Source organism: Haliotis asinina, chromosome 8 (assembly GCF_037392515.1).
Source record: "Haliotis asinina isolate JCU_RB_2024 chromosome 8, JCU_Hal_asi_v2, whole genome shotgun sequence".
Lineage (NCBI taxonomy): Eukaryota > Metazoa > Mollusca > Gastropoda > Lepetellida > Haliotidae > Haliotis > Haliotis asinina.
The window spans coordinates 48,052,938-48,074,670 of record NC_090287.1 but is presented as its reverse complement, the minus strand read 5'-3'; the positions used below and the strand labels follow the sequence as shown (position 1 = coordinate 48,074,670).

The following is a 21,733-nucleotide window of genomic DNA, read 5'->3' as shown; positions in this document are numbered from 1 at the left end:
CTCTTTTTACAAACATGTTTGAAACTTTACAAACTAACTTTATAACTGATTAGTAATCGATAATTGATCGTTTTGATAATCCAGTGATCGATCCTGAAAATTCAACCAATTCCCAACACTAGATAAGGCTTTGTGTTGCTATTTTGTGAGACTATCTTAGCCACTAAGCCAGTCAAAACCTATCATAGTGTCACTGACAATGTTGACAATGGCAAGGCAAAATATTGGATTTGAAGTGAACATCATTTTCATAATTTGAATTCATCCATGAACCAACACCTCAATAACTATTTTAGCTAATAATTGTGATATCCGTTGTAGAGTAGAATGTTGCTATCACCATTAAACCGAACGGATTAATTATTACTTGTGCACAAGTGATTAACCATGTGTGAAGAAAATAAAGAGAGATATTTGTTTTTAATATGTACTGTGTTTTTAATATATATCTACTGTAATTACATCAAGCAAATTCAGGACGTGAACTTGCCTGTTATACCTTCATGCATGTTTTGGTTGAGGATTGGTTTTGCTGGTGCTCGATTATAGTGCACATATGATTTTTGGAAGGTAGGTTTTTTTCCACACAAAAGTGTGCAAACCTTTATAGCGTAGTTCCACACTGCACAAATTTCATTTGGTTTTCTGGTTTGCAAAGTTTCGATTGAGATAGGGCAAAACTTTTCTATAGTTTCATTTGTGGTGACTGTCGAACACGTAAGGGAATCAACTTTAATTACAGCTGCAACAGGAACTCATTTCAGAATCATGTAATTCGACCTCCTTTACCCCTGTCCAAACTTTCTACATACCGTAGCCCTTCTACAATCAAGTTCCTTCATCACCTGCTTTATTCTCTTGATCTGGCTGTGCCAGACATCTACTGTTCCAAACATGAAGATTGCTTGAGCCAGTATCACAGCTGTTTGTGATGAGATGTGATATATGGCCATGAAGTAGAGGTCATATATAGCCCATGTTGATTTCTTTTCACCATCCTTACAATGGATATTGTGGCACAATGTGGCAAGGTAGTATATGAGAAAACCAGGAACCAATGTTGACCTGCCCTCAGCCACATAGTGCATCATCGGTCTTTGTACTTCAGTAGATGTAACGCTTGATCATGTTTCCTGTTGTCCAAATGGTGGAATAATGGGGCATTTAAATTTAAGGTTAGCATTTCATCATATCATATTTGTGTAGATTAATACTCGTGCTATTGATCACTCGATTGTCTGGTCCACTCTTGATTATTTACAGACTGCCACCATACAGCTGGAATAGCCAAACAACTGACCAACCCATACATCTGTAGCTGACAGAAACATGTTCCAGGTCATATATGTAGATTCAATATGAAGTTATTGTGAAAACATATCTAGGATCTTTGGATTTTGAAACTCATTTTATGTTCTCATCTGATCACACAAGGTTGTTTCAGGTGTTTTACATAAGTGTATATTGTCATTTGGCAGCTAATTAAGGTAGCCCAGATGACAATTAGTATCATGTTATCCAAAGTTAGCTGAGAACAATGAGTGATCAACTGACCTATTATCAGCTAATCATTTGCACAAAGCATGTTTTGTTTACAAACCCACAAAATGACTTTTGATACTGTGTCAGATAAGGGTGGTTCAGCAAGCAGCATGTAATTTGTTAATCCTTTGTCAATGTGTATTTGGCTCAACTGATACTTCCTGTCTTTCTGCTCTTCCTTAATGACTTTGTGAAACATGTTTTACTTTCACCACAACAGACCTTACGAAAATGGAGTGTTTGTGTTATTGTATGCCACCGAGTTGAAAAATGGAAAGATCATGGCTGTTTTCCGATGCGAATGGAACTTCATTGTTGTAAAAAATAATGTACATGTATATTCTGTATAAATATTCTGTATTCTAAATAATTTTACATACATATTTAGCTTAATGGTTTGTATTAATGTGGTGTAGTTTATAGAGCATATCAAGTCTGTACTTTAAATATGTTTTGTTCAGTTAACAGGATACTTTCATATTACAGGATCAGATAGCAAGCTATGCAACACAGAAGTCATATCCAGATCAATCAGAGTCATTGCATCATCCAGGCATCAGAATAAAAAAATGTTGAGCCTGACTATAGACATCAGGAAGTTTTCATAGCCTTACAACATTCCTTTTGTTTGCTTGTGTTGGTGGAAGAAGATAATTAATGCAACCCCTTGTCAAACATCATGAGTGACCACTCACTGTTGTGAAATGTGTATGAGCAATAGTAGTATGCTGTCCTACAGACTGGAGTCTAGTTCCATGTCACACTAGTCACATTAGCCAGCGTCTCACTGCAGGCAGTGAGTACTAGATGGTTATATTAGACATGCTGAAGACCACTATTTCAAGGAGTCATACAATTTTATTCATAAGTTGTTCTTTAATGTTTATTGCTCAGTTCATTTTTATCCCCCCGACATGTAATGCTGGGGGATATAGTCGACGCCTTGTCCGTCCGTCAGTCCGTAATCAAACTTGATAGATATAGTAATCTCAGCCTATGGTTGTGCCTTTTGCTATTTACAGATTTTTGGCATTTATATTATTTTTGTTTTTCCATGGAACATTTTGGTCTTAGTCTAATGGTGGGGTGGGCTTCGTTTCCGGAGCATGACTCAAAAACCGTTCGATATTTTTGTGCAAAACTTGGTAGATGTATCAGTCAGAAGTTGAAGTGGTGCCTTTTGCTATTTACAGGTTTTCGTGATATATTTTTTTCTTGGTTTTCATGGAAACATTTCGGACTTAGTCTCAAAATGGAGGGGTGGGCTTCATTTCCTGAGCAGAACTCAAAAACCATTCAATATTTTTCTGCAATACTTGGTAGATATATGAGTCCAAACCTATAGTGTTGCCTTTTGGTATTTACAGGTTTTTGTGATTTATTATTTATTTATTATTTACTATTTTCTTGGTCTCCATGGAAACGTTTTGGACTTAGTCTCAAAATGGATCTATGGGCTTCGTTTCCAGAGCAGAACTCAAAACCCATTTAATATTTTTGTGCAAAACTTGGTAGATATATCAATCAGAACCTATAGTGGTGCCTTTTGCTATGTACAGGATCTTATGATTTATTATTTTCTTAGTGTCCATGGAAACATTTCTGACTTAGTCTCAAAAGTGAGAGATGTGTTTCATTTCCAGAGCAGAACTCAAAAACTTCTTAATATCTGTCAGTAAAACTTGGAAGATATGTGTGGCAGACCCCAAAGTGGCGCCTTTTGGTTTTTAAAGGTTTTTGTGATGTATTATTTTCTTGGTTTCCATGGAAACGTTTTGGACTTAGTCTCAAAATATAACAAAATTTATGATGGGATTTGTGTTAATGGCTCGATATAACTGGGAAAATGTAGATATGTTTTCAAAATTGCTGGAGCCTTTCATACACTAAACGTCTTTATGTTAGTAAATATATATGTCCCTCAACACAATGAACAATATCCACCATTCCACTAAGCAAACAGTAGTGAATGTTGATGACATATAATTATAGAATGTGCTCTGTTGGTCATCACTGATAACCCTATATTGAGAACCACAGTGTCCTTTTCCATTCCTTTTGACCTATGTCTCACACTAATCAACAGATGAATTTGGTAAACCAAGCAGATCAGTCTCAAATCTTGATACAGATCTGGTGTCATGTCAGCCTCAAGGTATGAGTGTGATAAATTCATTAATGAGAATGAAGCTAATAAGAAAGTGAACACACCACCATCTAGCATCACATCTTGCCACATCTGTGCAGCAGGCCAAAGAAGTGAGATATGGTTCAGTCTCATGTTGGTTGCTGTCCTCACCAGTGTTCAGGGGTGGTGGAGTTGCCTAGCGGTTAAAGCATTTGCTCAGGTGTCCCCTTCCCTTTTATGATACTGCTGGAATATTTCTGTATTCCTAAAAGTGACATAACTGTCTCCTCCCCCCCCCCCCCCCCCCTCCAACAACACCCACCCCCACCCAACACACACTCAAGGTTATAACATGAATGCTGGTATAAGCAATGATGTACTCCATGGTACAGTGTGCAAAACCCTGACTAAGTAGTATATAGCATGTTTACTGGGATGACATAAACATAGATATACATCCCTTTCCAACAGTACTTTAATCATCCAACATCTATCTTTTCTACCATAAATACTGGAATAAAGGCCTGGGCCCCCTTTCACAAAACTCTCGTAAGCCTAAGGTCTCGTAACTTTTGTCGTAGCATTCCTACCTCCTATGTTACAGTATAGGCGGTACGAATGCTACGAGAAAAGTTATAAGATTTTAGACTTACGAGAGCTAAATGAAACGAGGCCCTGTATTGAAGGGATGCTTGCCTTAGGTAGATATATGTTATCAGGAGGTGTCTAAGGGACCCAAATTAATTTTGTTCTCTTAGGAGGCAAGCAAATGGTCTATGAGACAATTATACACTGGACGTAGTTATTCCTTTGAACACCAATAAAGTGATATTGAAATTAAAGCCACTACCATAGTATTTTTCATTCAAGTTAAATGTCTCATGTATTTGACAAGGATTTAGAGAATTTCAAAGCCACAACATAGCAGGTCACAGCTGGAGAGGTGTTGTTATCTTCAAAGTAGGAACAGTTTGAACAGATTTTATCAATAGTAGTTGAAATATTGCAGTGATAGCATGTCGACACTGCCAGGCTGCAGCCAGATAAAAGTGGGAACAGTCAAGTGTGAGGTAAACACATCAATGTCTGTCTCAAAAACAAGAAGGATGTTTCTTCGGAGCTTTGAGAAACTTGCTAACTGGATGTCCAAAAATGTGATTTTTCTCTTGCAGTTAGTTTTTCCTATATCAGTGTTTTGTTTTGGTATTCACACATTGATATTCTTCTGCCTCCTACTCTAGTTCTGTAGTGGTAGTATGTATATAGGGTTTAATGGTGCCTTGAAGAACCACATACCTGCAGCTCTTGGGACAGACACTATCACCACATCAAGGAGGAAGCAGAACTGTTATTTGTTTTACTACCTGATGTCTCCACAGTGATGACCTCAAAAACAAACTAGGATATCATGCATTATCATGAACTATTCAAGGTCTGGTAGAAAATCAGTCCAATAATGATTGCCTTTGTTTCACTTTTAATATGTATATACCTGTTCACAACCAAAACTTTGTTTTGTTTGGAACCTGATTTTGAATTGTATACAGAGCAGTTGTTATAGCTGTCACCCAGTCCAATGACTTTCGTGATAGAAGAAAAATGTCGCTGCCCAAAAAAATCTGTGTCAGTGAATGGCTCCAGGGTCTTTATCATACTAGACTGGGGATGTACAACACTGGATTATCTAGTAGGATATTTTCCCTGATACTCACAGTTCAGTACAGGTGTTAGTCACTGTATTCAAGCCAGTATCAGTCAAACATCACTGTGGTCATAATGGCCCGGTGTAGATACTTCATAAAATATGAATTCCTGACTCTTTCCCCACTTAGGTTTGTATATTACTCTGATAAATTTCATAAACTATATTAATATTTATTCATTACATTAACATTTTCAGTTCATTATGTTTATATAATAAGGGCAACATCTGTTGTTATAGACAGGCAAAAGGTTTCTCTTTCAGATATGGCTACCAACAAGACTATCTATTTTTGGTCAAAGGATTCATTTGAATAGACATTGTGCAGTGGCATCTACAATGGTGGGATTGATGTTTGGAGTGTATGTTTCCTGCCAAGTCATGATCCTGACCCTTGGGGAACAAATAGGAAATAGCGAATATACTCTGGGAACAGGCCTCCCCAGTCAAACAGAGTTCAGCATGGATATTAACAGCTCCAGGAATGTATATGCTGTTATATTTGATGCTGGGAGCACAGGCTCCAGAATGCATGTATATCACTTCAGGAAAAAACAGGGTAAGTGGTAGAACAGCATATAAAAAAAATGTTTCTGTATATTGACCAAGGCAATTTGCATCCTTCAGGCAATACAGGATCTTTTTGTCATGGTTTTGAGGATGAGGATGTGACCTGATTTTTATGTTTCAACTCAATACAGTGTTAAGGAAAGCACTATGATTAGTCAGGACTATTACAAACAGACACGTACTCACTTGTGCACATGTGGATTATATTTGATCATTTGCAAACCAATACATTGTATTTCAAAGTTTCCTGCAACTCAAAATTGACATCTGCATTAGGTCAAGAAGGGCCATCATCCCACCACTTTCACAGATCACTGAACCCTGACTTCAGACTAGTGGTTCATGTCATAGACTAGAGTACTGCATTGCTGATTGTTTCTATACATTACTGTGTCCATGTTCCAGACTGGAATGTAGAGTTGGTGCATGAGACATTTCAACAAGTGAAGCCCGGCCTCTCCAATTACAGTGCTGATCCCCACAAGGTGAGACCTGTATTCTCACTTAACAATATTCACACTTGTAAACATTACACAAGCATCTGCATTCAAATAACCAGTAACCTCATAATGGTCTCAGAGGCAGGTATAATGAAATCTTGCACCAACAACCTGTTGGGTTATTGTGACAGGAATGTCAAGGTCACACGTTGTGATCACCCAGGTCAGTGTTTCCTCATACAACATGGGGGTAGAACTAGACCCCTGTCACTTATGCTGGTAATAACGGATGACCAAAAGGATGTTAGGCTTGGTTGCTCACAATACTGATCACTGGAGTGTCTGGGGAAAATTTAATTATTTACAGACAGCCATGGCTGGAATATTGCTAAGAGTGATTGATTGCCTGTTTGAAATTTCAGCATCAGAAATATGGATAAGAAGCATCACTTCCAAAACATGATCAATTTCCTATGAAGCCTAGCCTTTAGAGGTGTTGTGTCTGACTGATTACCACTTGATATGACTTGGTTCTTTAGGTCCTTCACTTATTGTTGTATATTCCTTCACACTGATGCTCCTTCCTCCTCCACAGGGTGCAGAGAGCCTGCACAATATGCTAGAATCTGCCATAGTTGAGGTGCCAGCTAAACTCCAGTCACAAACTCCCATCGTGCTCAAAGCCACTGCAGGTCTGAGACTACTTCCTAATGGAGCCGCAGACAATCTGTTAAAAGAGGTATTATCTCTTAAATAAAGTGAAATCATGTTCGGTGAGATGAAAATCTGGTCAGTGAGATGAAAATCTGTTCAGTGAGGAGAGACTTACTGTAATTACTTCTGTAATCACAGGCAAACACTCAATTCTTGTTTTTAAGAATTGTGAGAGATTATGTCTGGGGGACCTAGGTAAAAAGATAAATGACAACAAGTAGCAGATATGAGACCGGAAATGAAATGTTGCCCTTACATGTTTCATTTATTATTGTTTAATTGCTTGAAGTTTTTTCTTTCAGTAAGTTTGTGAGTCATTAACCCTATTTAGGGGTTTATCCAAAGTTCAGTGATTCAAATCAGTCAATTGGACCTGATATATGAAGGTTCCATGCTCGTCCCTGTGGTTATAGAGATGTATGTTTATCTGGGAGATATAATTAGTTATTTATCATTTGATCATTACTCAGTAAAACAGCAGATAATAAGGCTGTTACAATACACTCGCATGTTCGGTGAATCGAACTGGAGTACTTTATGAATTCAATTTGTTATTCATGATCACCAGAAGTGAATATGAATGAATTTTATTAAAGGGGCACTGATGCAGAGCAATTTCTGTGCACTGGTGGTTTCTTTCATTATTGTTTTTCTCCCGTGAGTACCTGGATAATATCCCAGAATTCGTGACTGGTTCGTGATCTCTGCTGCGCTACCCATATGCGCAATTGCAAAAACAAATCAAACACCTTGAAGTTTACTCATCTGCCACTGATATAAGAAAACCCCAAAACGTTAGGACTGAAAAATAATGAAGTCAGGTCTTTATATTTTGTCTTATAAACCTAATTAGTTCCTTGTCACATTTGTATGCATTTTGAAAGTTAATAAAAACTCCACACAGTCTGCTTATACTTACAGTGAATTTCTAACATGATTTTAATATCTAAACATTGTATAAATTGCCAATGTGAATCATATTTCACACACACCCTATTCGCGACCTAGTACATGTTTTCTGTAATACAGATTCTGCTGAATGCTACAAGAAATAAATTAAAACAAAATGCAAATATTAAATTTAAGACAGACGAAAGCTATAGCAACAATGTCAGGCTATTACCTCGTTCAGGAATGTATCCATCAATATCCACATAAAAGAACGATATTCCATTCATCTGCAGCTGGAAAATAATCCTACTCTATGTCTTGTGTCTTTCAACAGTCTAATATGCGAAAAAGTGACACATCATTTGAGAATTTTTCACACTGGTGTATACATAATCTCACTGGTCACCCAGGACAGCACACCTGGCAACTAACTGTAGGATGCCCGCCATTAGTTAGCCAATAATGAACATCCAATCAATCAAGGCAGTGGCGGTTAATTCTTTGTAGGAAGGATGTTGTTTTTACACTCGTACGTTACGACAGGGTGTATTCAGTGTAGATTACGTAAATCTACACTCATAAACACTGCCTTTTTGACAAATATGCTGTGGAAGTAATTAATCAATCAGTGTGTTATCAGTTTGATCCTTTGATCGATGTTTGTTTTTGTAACTCATCTGATAAACCCTCTTGCATCACTTACATGCACATATTACATAACATTCAATACATTTTCCACTACAGACCTTAATTTATAATGTTGAGTACTCCAGATATAGGAGAAATGCCAAATGGGAACCTATGTTGAGTGATTTTAGTGGTGTTACCACTATTTATACCCATTAAATATTCATTAACTGACCATCAAGTGAATGATGACAAATAACACATGTAGGTTTATATCATCAAACGCGAGTTACAGCAAGGAAAATGTTATCTCTGTGTCGCATGCAGTCTGAAAACACTTATGGGCCAAAACTATTTTGAGGATACCAACGGAACTTTGTTGCTACATAAGAAATGCACTTAGGTATTTGCTGTGTACTTGGGTAAATGGGTATAATCAGTTTTTTTTTTATGTAAGAAAATTTCCAGATTTCTCTACCAAAGGCAAAGTCGTTGTTATTAGTTTATGAATTCAGATAAATCAACTGTGTGTTTCTTATTATTATAGATAATAAACCAGGGTCGTAGCTACCAAAATTTACGTATGATGTTTGTTATGACAGCTGAGCCAACCCTCAAAACTATCTGAATATAAAGCTTTGCAATCTTTCGGACTTGTGTGAAACAAATGGCTTGTATGTAGACATCATATTTTCACATGACATGATTAAATATCAATGTAAAAAACACAGAAATAGGATCAAATTGGATCAGTCACTATACCATCCAGGCATCAGAAAAAAAACTACATTGCTGGGATATTTTGTTACAATCAGATAAGTAATTACCATGGATATTTTGAAATAATGGTATGTGATGGGCATCCGGCCTCCTCACTTTTTTGGGTGAAGAAATTCTGCTAATGTGGACAGGAGCCCAGTCCATTTGTCCGTCACGGTCGAGGAAGCGGGCGCTTGCCAATTTGCTGCTTGGTTTTGTAATTAGACCATTGGCAAGAAACATTATTCGCCCTGCATCAGTGCCCCTTTAACGGAGCATGTTTTACTTGAGCCCTTATGCCCTTTTTAGTGTGTAATATGCAAGAATGGAATATGTACTAGCATTGCAATAGTGTAAGTCATGCCAGTTTGCAATGGCTGCACATGGTACTGTGGACTAGAACTATTAGTCTATTACATAACAAATGTGAATTTTGTGTCCAATCACTGGTTATTACTACAACAAATTAACAGTCAACATGGGGCTTCCATGTTGTGCATCAATCAATCAACTACGATATTGTATTTGGAAATAATTATTCGTATTTGTTACCCAATATTCATATCATATGGACCTGAGTGTATTCGTTGCTCCAGTGTTGGAGCCTGTGCATGATGTGCACTTTTCCTGTTCGCAGGTGTCAGATCTGTTCAGGAGAACCATGTTCCACCAAGTTGAGCATGGTGTTGAAATTCTGGGTGGCTCTGAGGAAGGTAACTCACTCTACAGTAATCACATATGTGCAGTATTGTCATAGCAGTCACATCTCTATACAGCTGAAACACAAGGGTTTTTAAGTTAATGTTATACTGAAAGTGAAAAGGGTTCTCTTAAATGTAAGATCTTTTAATTTTGGTTTATGGTTTCCAACCAGATGAAGCCAGATGAGAAAATCAGTTTAATATTGTTGATTAAGTATATTGTATGTATGACATTTAAACTCTGATGAGTTAAGACAACTAGTCTATGCTTAAAGGTCATATGCAACCAGTTATCACTTATTCATGATATATAAAATGCATTGCTGATAAAGAAAAAAAACAAACAAACAAAATTATAAGGGTATAATCGCAAATCAAAATTGCAATATTTTGTACTTGGGTTTACCCTAATTGAAATGAAGCATCCACGATATCAAACCCAGTCAGAGCCAGTGGATGTGCACTCAAATGTAAAAAAGTCTTTGTTATGACCACTTGTTCATTTGCCGATACGCTTAGTGGCTCTTTGTTGATGGCGTATAAGCCCGATAGGTGTTAATTTCAAATTGCATGTGGTCAGTGATTGCCTATTGTCATAAGCATACATGCAGGCAGACATATAGGTATTAATGAACCAGCTGCTTGTCACAATCAACATGTTTTGTTTTTTTCTACGCAACGAGTAGATTATTTATCTTGTTTGTATATACAACCAAGATTAGACTACTGCTCACGACATCATACTCGGGGCAGGCAAACTGTTTCAAGCACCACAAACTTATTCACTGCGTATATGTTAGGAGCACAGTGCAGCATAGCTGTTGATACCACTTTTCCCCCAACGCTGGGGCAAAATTAGTGAATTGTTTGAACTCCGATTTCACAGGGTTTTTTTTCAGCGCATTTTTTTTTCAACTTTATTGGCTGAATTAGCATTTTCTATGATTTGTTTTGTTCAGTGCATACCAAAAGCTACCAGAATGTGCAAAGATGTGTTTTACGTTGCATGTGACCTTTAAACATGCTACAGAAATATATTTCTATTTCAACCAATTATAGGTAATGTAAACTATGAGATGACAAGTATACTGTCTGCAATCAAATATAGTCAGTGCATTCGGTACTGGTCTTATTCGTATTCTCATGATCAATTAAGTATTTTAAAAATGTATTAAATATTGCAAAGATTTTTTCTGTTTATGAACAATGTATTGCAATGAGTAAGATCATACTAATGCCCGTCTGAGAACTTAGTGTCTCTGTTTATAACTATGACAAATATAACCATCTCAATTTCTTATAAATTCACCGTTTCATCACCTGTTGCACTTTTCCTGAAACTTTTTTCTGAATCCACAGTTTAGCTTGAATATAAAATTTAAAGTCCATGGTTTTGTGTTCTCTGGTCATAAGAGCTATCCACAGGAGTCATCTCATTTAAAGAAAGATTTCTAAAGGGAAGTTGCACCTTAGGACTCAGTTTTGTATGCCTACATATTTATGATAGGTAATCAGTAGGTCTCAGAGGAGCAGGGGATCCGCCTAGTTCTACCTGGTCCTGACACACCCCATCCATAAGCCTAACAGACTTTTAATTCAAGGTTTGCTGCAGAGAAGACCTTGTCTGTGGTGGCAAAAGGTCTAGAAGATTACCATTTCAGTAAAATTTCTCAACATAATGTCCATGATCTTCATCCTCCTCCTTCAGTTCAGCAAGAGTTCATAAGTCACTGACTTTGCCATGTAATTTCATGTAAAGTTCCTAGGGAATGGAAATATGGATCATGTATGGGAGAAAACACGCCTTGAGGTTTTGGTAGACAGTGTAAGACTGGAGATGGCTTTACATTGTCTACCAAAGCTGAGAAGTTTTTTCTAACACATATACTGTCAGTGATGGATAATTACAATGTAGATGATCTTTTAATGAAGCCACATAACAATAACTGTTGCGTAAGTGAAATCAATTTAATGACAGTACCTATAAATAGATAATTCAACCCCATTTCCTTTGTGGGCCCAGTGACCGTGTGGTAGAGCATCTGATTACAAATCTGAAAGATGCAGTCCCAATCTTGCTTGGCAAAACATACGCACTTTGAACATAATCTTGAATGATATTTTTCAGTTGATTTCAAACACTCATATATCATTAGAATGTTGATGTTCACGCAGAGATATGAAAAGATAATTACAAAAGGTAAAACCTGGGAAGAGATCTACTAACAAAAAGTAAAGCCTGGGAAGAGGTTTCTCTTCCAAAACAAAAAACCTCCAATGTAGTTTTTCTAGGAAAGCAAGAGATGATCTAATATACAGTCAGGCCGCGTTAGTCCGGACCCCGACAATCCGATTCCCGCGATATCCGAACAGTAGCTGGCTGTAACCAATCTTGTTTACTATATAAACTCATTACTTGTTGATTCATTAATCCGATGCTTCAGTCTCTGTATCCGGACGTTAATTAGCGGTAACAGATTGGCTAGTTACACATGGTTTTGCTTCATTAATTCGGTGGTACATCAAAGAGGTTCGGATAATAGCCTTACCTCGTGAAAGCCTGTGATTAGCGCTGGTCTTCATCGGCTGACTATATGGACTCTATGATAAATTATTTCGAGTGTGTTGGAGATGATAAAAACTTGGAGACAATGGTCAGCATGCGTGCGTCTTCCAAGCCACTCTCCAAACAGACTGTTATTGGAGATTTCTTTCAACACAAGTGAGTGATTGGTATGTGTAATACTATAAATAATCTGTTCAGACATTGCATTGATTGATTGTTATGTTAATATTCAAGTTGTTATGTCTACAAACTGTAATAAAGTCATTTGATACATGCATACATTCGTATGTTCTTGTCTCAGTATGTCAAAGGGAAGTGGTGTTTGCTTCGGTAGTCCGCACGTTTCACTATCCGAACATTTTTGATGGAAAACAGAAGTGTTCGGATTAACGCAGCCTGACTGTACACTGAGAAGCACACTTAAAGTTTATTGTTTCACTGAAGTATCTAGACTGTTGGGACTGTTCTTCACTTGACAGAAGGAACTCTTATGCATCTCAAGACAGAGATTTACTAGTCAAATCACCTTCTTTTAATAAAGGATTAGCAGTCAAAATACCTCAACATCTCTCCATCAGAAAAGGGGAGAATCAGGGATTTTGATGAGAGAGTACATCCCCTAATTAACAATCAAAGTCTATGCTATCTGTTTGTCTCATCAGTTAGGAAGATGATGCTTTCAGCTAAAGAAGCTGATGAAGCAGATGCAGCATCAACTTTTATGATGGAGACTGCAACAGATAGTGTTCAGATGATTAATGCTTACTTAGACACAATGGCAAAGGTGGTCCTTGTTTCCCAGTCCCAACTGGCAATCTTACAAGCCAATTTACACTGTTGAACAGGGATCACCATTCACATCAGTTCACTTCATCCATCTCACAACAGACAAGGAATGTGCTGTATTCACGGTCCTTGCTTTGCAGTGTGAAATGTGAAGAGACCTAATTTCAGACGATGACATGAGCGTAAGAGTGGGTGTACGACAAGTCAGCAGAAACTTGTCCAAGTCTCATTCCAAATGATACTGGAAGGGTAACTAGACTCACCTCAGACTTTCGCATCATAGAAGCACAGACCTCAGCCTAGGCTAAAGACACCAATCATGCACAAAGGTACTTCCTACAAAGTTGTGTAAGGGTCCAGTGGGCAGCAAAGTATCAGTTTAGACCAAAAATACCCCACTGGAAATTGTATTCTAGCTGAACCTGTGGTTTCAGAAACAAGTTAGTTACACTACAGGGAAAAGCCACTCCTTTGTTAGAGGTTGTACTCTAATCATTTTTACCTTTGTTGATAATGTTCCCAATCAAACTGAACTTTTCAGGTATTTTCAGCTGGGTTACAGTTAATTATTTGGAAGGTGAGTAATTTTTAAGTTATGTCTAGTCAGTCTCTCATTAGTAAATATCAGTTCTTGACAATACATGCTGTATAATACAAGCCTGTGATAGCTATGCTAGGGCAACACAAGGGAAATGATCTCTGTATCAGTAATACTCACAAAAACTGTTGTTTAAATGTAATCTTGTAGATCAGTTCTTTGAGTGAGTTTACCTGTTTTTCAAAAAGAACAATATTATTTGGACTGTGTTTCCCTAGATAAAAACACATTTACAACCCCCTTCCCTAATGAGTGAGTGAGTTAAGTTTAGTTTTTTGCCGCACTCAGCAATATTCCAGCTATATGGCGGCGGTCTGTAAATAATCGAGTCTGGACCAGACAATCCAGTGATCAACAACATGAGCATCGATCTGTGCAATTGGGAACCGATGACATGTGTCAGCCAAGTCAGCAAGCTTGACCACCCGATCATGTTAGTCGTTTCTTACGAAAAGCATAGTCACCTTTTATGGCAAGCATGGGTTGCTAAAGGCCTACTCTACCCCGGGACCTTCATGGGTCCCTTCCCTAATGAAATATATTTCATATATATACATAGATTTATTATCAGAAAATTGTCATCTTTTGTGAAAACATGGCAGATGAGATATATGTAATGTTTGTATGATTTTTAGGTGCATTTCACAAAAATGGAGAAATGGTTGCAGCCCTTGATTTAGGGGGCGGTTCAACACAGATCACGTTTGTGCCAAAACAAAAGGTGAGTGGAACATATTGGTTCATGTGATGATATATCATATTTTGTCTTTATAAGTAAAATTGTACATTTTCATAATAACCCACAAGGTCTGTTTGGCTAGTAGCAAGGGTTCCTAAAGATGCTCACATGTTCTTTCACTTACCAAACTATGACTCTGTACCATAAAGAAAAGATGATAGTGTTAATTATACTGCCATTAGTGAAATGTGAAGTAAGTATGGGAGAGAATGAATGTCAGCAGGTCAGAACTGTTTTTCTTAATTTTGGCCTTTCCCCTTCAAATAGATCTAATGCAGTCAGACTAATGATAATGCCATTTGTCAGTTTGTATTCATATTTTCCAGGAGACAATCGAAAGTGTGCCAGACAGCTACCTTACAAGAACTAATCTATTCAACAGAAACTATAGATTATATACACACAGGTAACTACAGCAGAAACACTAATGTACCAGTACTGTCGGAAATAGAAAAAATACCCCTGTTTTCGGGCTGTTACTCTGTATCCCTAAAATTTTAACAACTGCAAATAACATATGTTGAAATAACTCACTTCAGCCTAACTGGGCATTCAGTGTGATGCGTAAGAGTGTATCCAGAGAAGCATGATTATTCGAATAATCAGGCAAAACTTATGAATTATGAATACACATGTAAAATATGAAAACTGTATATCAGACTATAGCTGGCAATTAGGCCACTCTGCCAGGTATGACAACTCACTTGACATGAAATGTATGTGCAGCCTACAGACACAAGGGGTCATCTCAAAGATATTTTGTGCTTTTCATGTGTGTTGAATTTGGCATCTTACATGTCCTTCTTTCATGAAGTTTATGCTGAGGTATGTAAAAGAGTATGATGTCTTATATCAATATTTAGAACTTCTTCCATCTGGAGGCCTTCATACCGTCCAGTATTTGTTTAATTAATGCAATAAATGTTTGTACATGTGACATCTACAAACTTAGCCTCTCTAGCTATACGGCTAATTGTTATCAGCATTCATTTGTCATCAGCTTTCATTTTGAACAATGTAATTACTGTGTGTATTTTTGTGAATGTTGTATATATTCAATTTACTCTTATGTTGTCATGTTATCTCACTCATCTCCTACCCTTCTCAAAGAGCTTGTCCAACCTTTTCGCAAAAATCTTGTGAAGCCCGGGCTTTTCCTCATAATATTATGGTAGCTACGTCCCAGATGGCATGACCACCCAAAGATCAGCAGGACAAGATAATATTTGTAGATTGTTTTGACATGCTGTGTACTTCCCCAGTTTAATTCCTGTTAAGGATTATCATATCTTAACTGATATCTCTATCCCCTAGCCTGACCCCTACCCTTTTCCTGGCTTTGCTGTTGAGACGACCCCTCCTACCAGTTTCTTTTTGTAGTGACTGTGAGGCTACATCCTTTTAAAATAGTTTCAGCATGAATGTTATTATTTTTTACATCAGCTATCATGTATAATCATCAGCTTAGTCTAATTTCAAAATGGACATTATATAAAGTGTTCTTTATAATACAGTATCATTGCACACTAATTTGCATATGATCTGATCCAAATAAGTCACTTCAGACTCAGAAAAAACCTGTGTCGCTCATTTCTGCTATAAACTCTCCTCAGTAAGGATCTTTTGTTTCCTGTCTCATCTATGCCACACTTACACATATCACCTACATAAATTGTGGAGATAAATAATAAAAAAGACAATTTTTTTTCTATTTTTGACTGTTCTTTGGCAGTGACTTTCTATGGCTATTACTGTCATCATGACTTAAGCTACACATGTTATTTCTGTACTTGGAGTACAACACTACCATTATCGTTACTGACAGGATTTGGACATGGTGGCTGTAATTTCTGAATTTCTTATGGATATATAATATTTTAACAGCATAAAATGGGGAACAAAACTACAGCTTTAACTCATGTGGCAGGCACCATTTTGATTAACGAACATAATCATATGGTGCCAGTTTGCTTGTCCCTAGAACATAAAGGGGCACTGATGAGGAGCGAATAATGTTTCTCGTCAACGGTTTAATTACGAAACTAAGCAGCAAATTGGCCAGCACCCGCTTCCTCGACTGTGATGTACAAAGGGACTGGGCTCCTGTCCACATTAGCAGAATTTCCTCACCCTAAAAAGTGAGGAGGCCGGATGCCCAAACATCATACGTAAATTTTGGTAGCTACGACCCTGGTTTATTATCTATGATAATAAAAACATACACAGCTGATTTATCTGAATTTGTAAACTAACAACAACGACTTTGCCTTTGGCAGAGAAATTTGGAAAGTTTTTTACATAAAAAACCTGATTATACCCTTTTACCCAAGTACACAGCAAATACCTTTGTGCATTTTTTATGTAACAACAAAGTTCTGTTGGTATCCTCAAAACAGTTTCGGTCCAAAAGTGTTTTCAGGCTGCATGCGACACAGACATGTTCCTTGCTGTAACTCGCGTTTGATTGTATAAACCTACACGTGTTATTTGTCATCATTCACTTCAAGGGCAGTTATTGAATTTATAATGGGTATAAATAGTGGTAACACCACTAAAATTACTCGACATACGTTCCCATTTGGCATTTCTCCTGTATCTGGAGTAAATACTCAACATTATAAATTAAGGTCTGTAGTGGATAATGTATTGCATGTAATATGTGCATGTAAGTGATGCAAGAGGGTTTATCAGCTGAGTTACAAAAACAAACATCAATCGAAGTATTAACCAATAACACACTGATTGATTAATTACTTCCACAGAAGATTTGTCAAAAAGGCAGTGTTTATGAGTGTAGATTTATGTAATCTAAACTGAATACACCCTGTCATAAAGTACAAGTGTAAAAACAACATCCTTCCTACAAAGAATTAACCGCCACTGCCTTGATTGATTGATTGTTGCTCATTATTGGCTAACTAATGGCGGGCATCCTACAGTTAGTTGCCAGGTGTGCTGTCCTGGGTGACCAGTGAGATTATGTATACACCAGTGTGAAAAATTCTCAAATGATGTGTCACTTTTTCGCATATTAGACTGTTGAAAGACACAAGACATAGAGTAGGATTATTTACAAACTGTAGATGAATGGAATGTCATTCTTTTATGTATATATTGATGGATACATTCCTGAACGAGGTAATAGCCTGACATTGTTGCTATAGCTTTCGTCTGTCTTAAATTGGATATTTGCATTTGTTTTAATTTATTTCTTGTAGCATTCAGCAGAATCTGTGTTACAGAAAACATGCACTAGGGTCGCAAATAGGGTGTGTCATTCATTTGATACTGAGTCTGTGACTTTATTACAATTTTTTATTAAATGTCGCAGCACTTCAATAACCTAGACTATGTAAATAACTCAATAAATGTCAGTCCTGCCTCTGAAGGCAGCCTGCTAGACAACAGTACAAAACTATGTACTGAAACATTGCACTCACACAGTAATAGTGGTTGTTATCCACAAATATGTCTGCATTGTACTTCACAACTTATTAAATACCACTCAAAGGAGATGCTAGTATTTTTTAAATAAATTTAGTAAAAGCTGTAAATAAAATATCTTGATATCGGGATATATAATTTTTGCTTTCAGTCAATCATTGGAACAAAATTCTTCCAGGTTATGTTATTTTTTTTTAATTGAATCCAAAATTTGTTTAAAAACAGAACAGACACAGTGTACATGTGATTTTATTTATCATCCAAAACTGCATTCCACAGGAGATACACACTTTGAGCATGCACCTTCTGGATGGTTACATGCATACTCATTATCAATATGAGTCCTAGGAGACATCGTTGTGACAGTAGATTTGTACAATGCCCAGACAATGCTATGATGTCATGAACTTGATGATGTCACAATGCTATGACATCGCTGCACTGCAAAATCTAATGGTATTTTAAAAAAAACTAATGAAGAATGATTTTTGATGGTAAGTAGAACCTCACTCTTGTGTCTCAGTTATATCAACACTCGATAAAGGTAAAAATATCCTCAGAAAGCCTTGGATATTTGTAGCTTTATCAAGTGATGTCAGTAGACACTTGGGCTAGATTCTCTATATCTGCATATAATACTATTTTTGCAAAGAAGGAATTAGCCGACCCATATTTCATTGTTTTCAAAGTTTGACATTTGTTTACTTTTTACCAAATTTAACAGCTGTGGTATTTTATTCATTAAACACCTAATGCAGTAAAACTTTGATGTACACTCTCTGTTTGGAGGTTATCAATCAGAATTTTACAGATCATTTTTGAAAGATAAATCTTGTGCATTGTGAACAATTTATAAAGAATCATGAGTTATTTATGATAGATATTTTCTTTCCATGTATAGTTACCTTGGACTGGGTTTGATGTCAGCCAGATTCCGGGTACTGGGAGGGACAGAGGATGAGGACGGTGAGTGGAGAGTCTGGAATAACTTCTCCCCATTCATCAGCATTCACAAATACAGAAACAGATCCTCTTTTACATTGCTTAAATGATATTTCGTTTGCATTGTGCTGAAGGTAAGCCCAAAGCGATGGAACACTGGTTTGCTAAATTGAACTTGATTTATTTGAAAAAGTATCATCAAAGGTAAAGTTTAATGTGCAAATGTTTATGCTCGCAGGAATATGTGGTTAATAAACGGACACTCTATCTCACAGCTTGCGAGCTGACAAAGGTGCCTGTATTAAATTATCTATTTATTGTTAGTCCTACTGTCATTACTTTAATTTTACTAACACTTCAGTTACTGTCATGTAGTTTCATTATATGATCATCTAATCATCCATCATTGGCGGCTTATGTGTATAATAACACTCCTCCCCTCACGCTCACTCTCGGTCTAACTTCTCCCTACCCTCCGGTCTCCTGTCTCGGGTCTTACTTTTCCCAGCCATACCTATAGTACTCAACTCAAAAAATTAGTAGAATTTGTACCTTGTTAAGTAAGTGTAATCCTAAATATAACAGGTTACAAGTTGTTAACCACAAACGTTTTCAGATCTTTTGTTCTGGACATTACATAAGGCCATACAAATCTATATCCACAAACATTTGGATCAAATGAGCAAATTATTTCACTGTCGTTTGCCATATGAAACATGTCTCCAAGGTTTGAATGTAAATGCAAAGAAGGTTGATTAGCCTCTGGGCCGAGTCCTTCTCTGTAAGGCTCAGAGCATATTCAGTGTTTATACATACCAGCTCTGTCTGTTTAGAATTTATCACCAGTTATATTTGTAAAATGTAAACAGTAAGGAAGCCAGTTCAGTACAATGTAATCCACATCACACCTTGTGATCCACCATACAGTGTGTACACCTGAGCATATTGCTGGTACACCAGGTGCTGTGGAGGTCTTCTACAATGTCCACCTTTGCAGATGGAGCTTCATCATCATCAGACACTCTACGCAGTGCTTGTCTGCCTCCAGACCACCAGTTCAGCTGGGTGCATCATGGCGGCAGAAAGTTTAATGTCAGGTGTGTATAGTGCAGCCAGAACTAGGTGTTCACAAAGTTTATATATCCCAAAAAGTACAACCGCTTTGTTGAACAGTTTATTTTCATGATTTTGATATTATATTTCAGCCATATTTCATGCACATAGGTTTAAAAACAGTTTAAAAGCAATCATGTTATTGCACAAAACATGCACAACCTCAAACAAATGGAAGTTAAGACCATGCCTAATATTACATATTGGAATAGCAAACAAGAAATGTCTAGTTCACTTTTGTCAAACCTGATTGTACAGATATTGGCGATAGTGAGTGAGTCAGTGATGACCCATTGTTTCTGTCCAGGGGTCTGGCGTATGCTGAGTCAGGCTACTCCCAGTGTTATGCGGCAATTCATCCACTAGTCACGTCATTAGTCACCCCCGTGCCGGAACTCTCACAGCAGATCATATATGCCTTCTCCTATTTTTTTGACAGAGCAGTGGATTCTAATCTTATAGGTGAGACTGAGTCCAAGGATATGTATAGTCATATGTATATAGTTGCTTCATGACCACAGATCCATATAGTTACCTCATGACCACAGATCCACATAGATGCCTCATGACCACAGATCCATATAGTTACCTCATGACCACAGATCCACATAGTTACCTCATGACCACAGATCCACATAGTTACCTCATGACCACAGATCCATATAGATGCCTCTTGACCACAGATCCATGTAGTTACCTCTTGACCACAGATCCAAATTGTTAAGTCATGACCACAGATCCATGTAGTTACCTTGTGACCACAGGTCCATATAGATACCTCATGACCACAAATCCATATAGTTACCTCATGACCACAGATCCACATAGGTGCCTCATGACCACAGATCCACATAGATGTCTTATGACCACAGATCCACATAGGTGCCTCATGACCACAGATCCACATAGATGCCTCATGACCACAGATCCACATAGATGCCTCATGACCACAGATTCATATAGTTACCTCTTGACCACAGATCCACATAGATGCCTCATGACCATAGCTCCACATAGATGCCTCATGACCACAGATTCATACCTCATATGACAAGTATACTTTTACCAGTGTTCTTACTCAGATTCCCACCAGTTTACTGCACTTGATTATTAAGTAAATTGTATGTGTTCTGTCTCAGCTAGTGCTACAAAAGTTTCTTATTAATAACACTTCTCAGCTATAAAACTGACAGTAGCACAAAACGTCAATATACTTTGAAAGTATGGGTTCAACATGTGTTGATGTTGTGTATCACTGAATATCAGTACTACAATGCATTTTCAGATGAAGTCAGTGGAGGCTCAGTTCTTGTTGAAGATTTCCAGGAAGCTGGTGAACAAGGTAGTCTCTCCTGATATCCTAGATATGTTTACCTTGATGATGTTTTGCCCTTGGCCTTCATTAACATTACTCATTATGTAACAGAAACACAGGATACTTCATTGTGTATTATTGAACCAGGTATGTGAT

The 21,733-nt window shown here is 37.3% G+C and overlaps 1 protein-coding gene across 1 annotated transcript in view; it reads left to right on the top strand.

Annotated features, from left to right (window-relative positions):
• The window catches only part of LOC137294107 (ectonucleoside triphosphate diphosphohydrolase 5-like), a 39,169-nt gene that overhangs the window by 12,911 nt on the left and 4,525 nt on the right, over nt 1–21,733 (top strand). The window contains exons 3-13 of the mRNA XM_067825062.1: nt 5,637–5,931; nt 6,348–6,427; nt 6,978–7,121; nt 10,011–10,086; nt 13,968–14,003; nt 14,660–14,745; nt 15,090–15,169; nt 19,109–19,173; nt 20,147–20,246; nt 20,570–20,724; nt 21,548–21,604. Of these exons, the coding sequence (XP_067681163.1) occupies nt 5,712–5,931; nt 6,348–6,427; nt 6,978–7,121; nt 10,011–10,086; nt 13,968–14,003; nt 14,660–14,745; nt 15,090–15,169; nt 19,109–19,173; nt 20,147–20,246; nt 20,570–20,724; nt 21,548–21,604 (1,099 nt within the window). The 5' untranslated portion in view covers nt 5,637–5,711. The remainder of the gene's footprint in view (nt 1–5,636; nt 5,932–6,347; nt 6,428–6,977; nt 7,122–10,010; nt 10,087–13,967; nt 14,004–14,659; nt 14,746–15,089; nt 15,170–19,108; nt 19,174–20,146; nt 20,247–20,569; nt 20,725–21,547; nt 21,605–21,733) is intronic.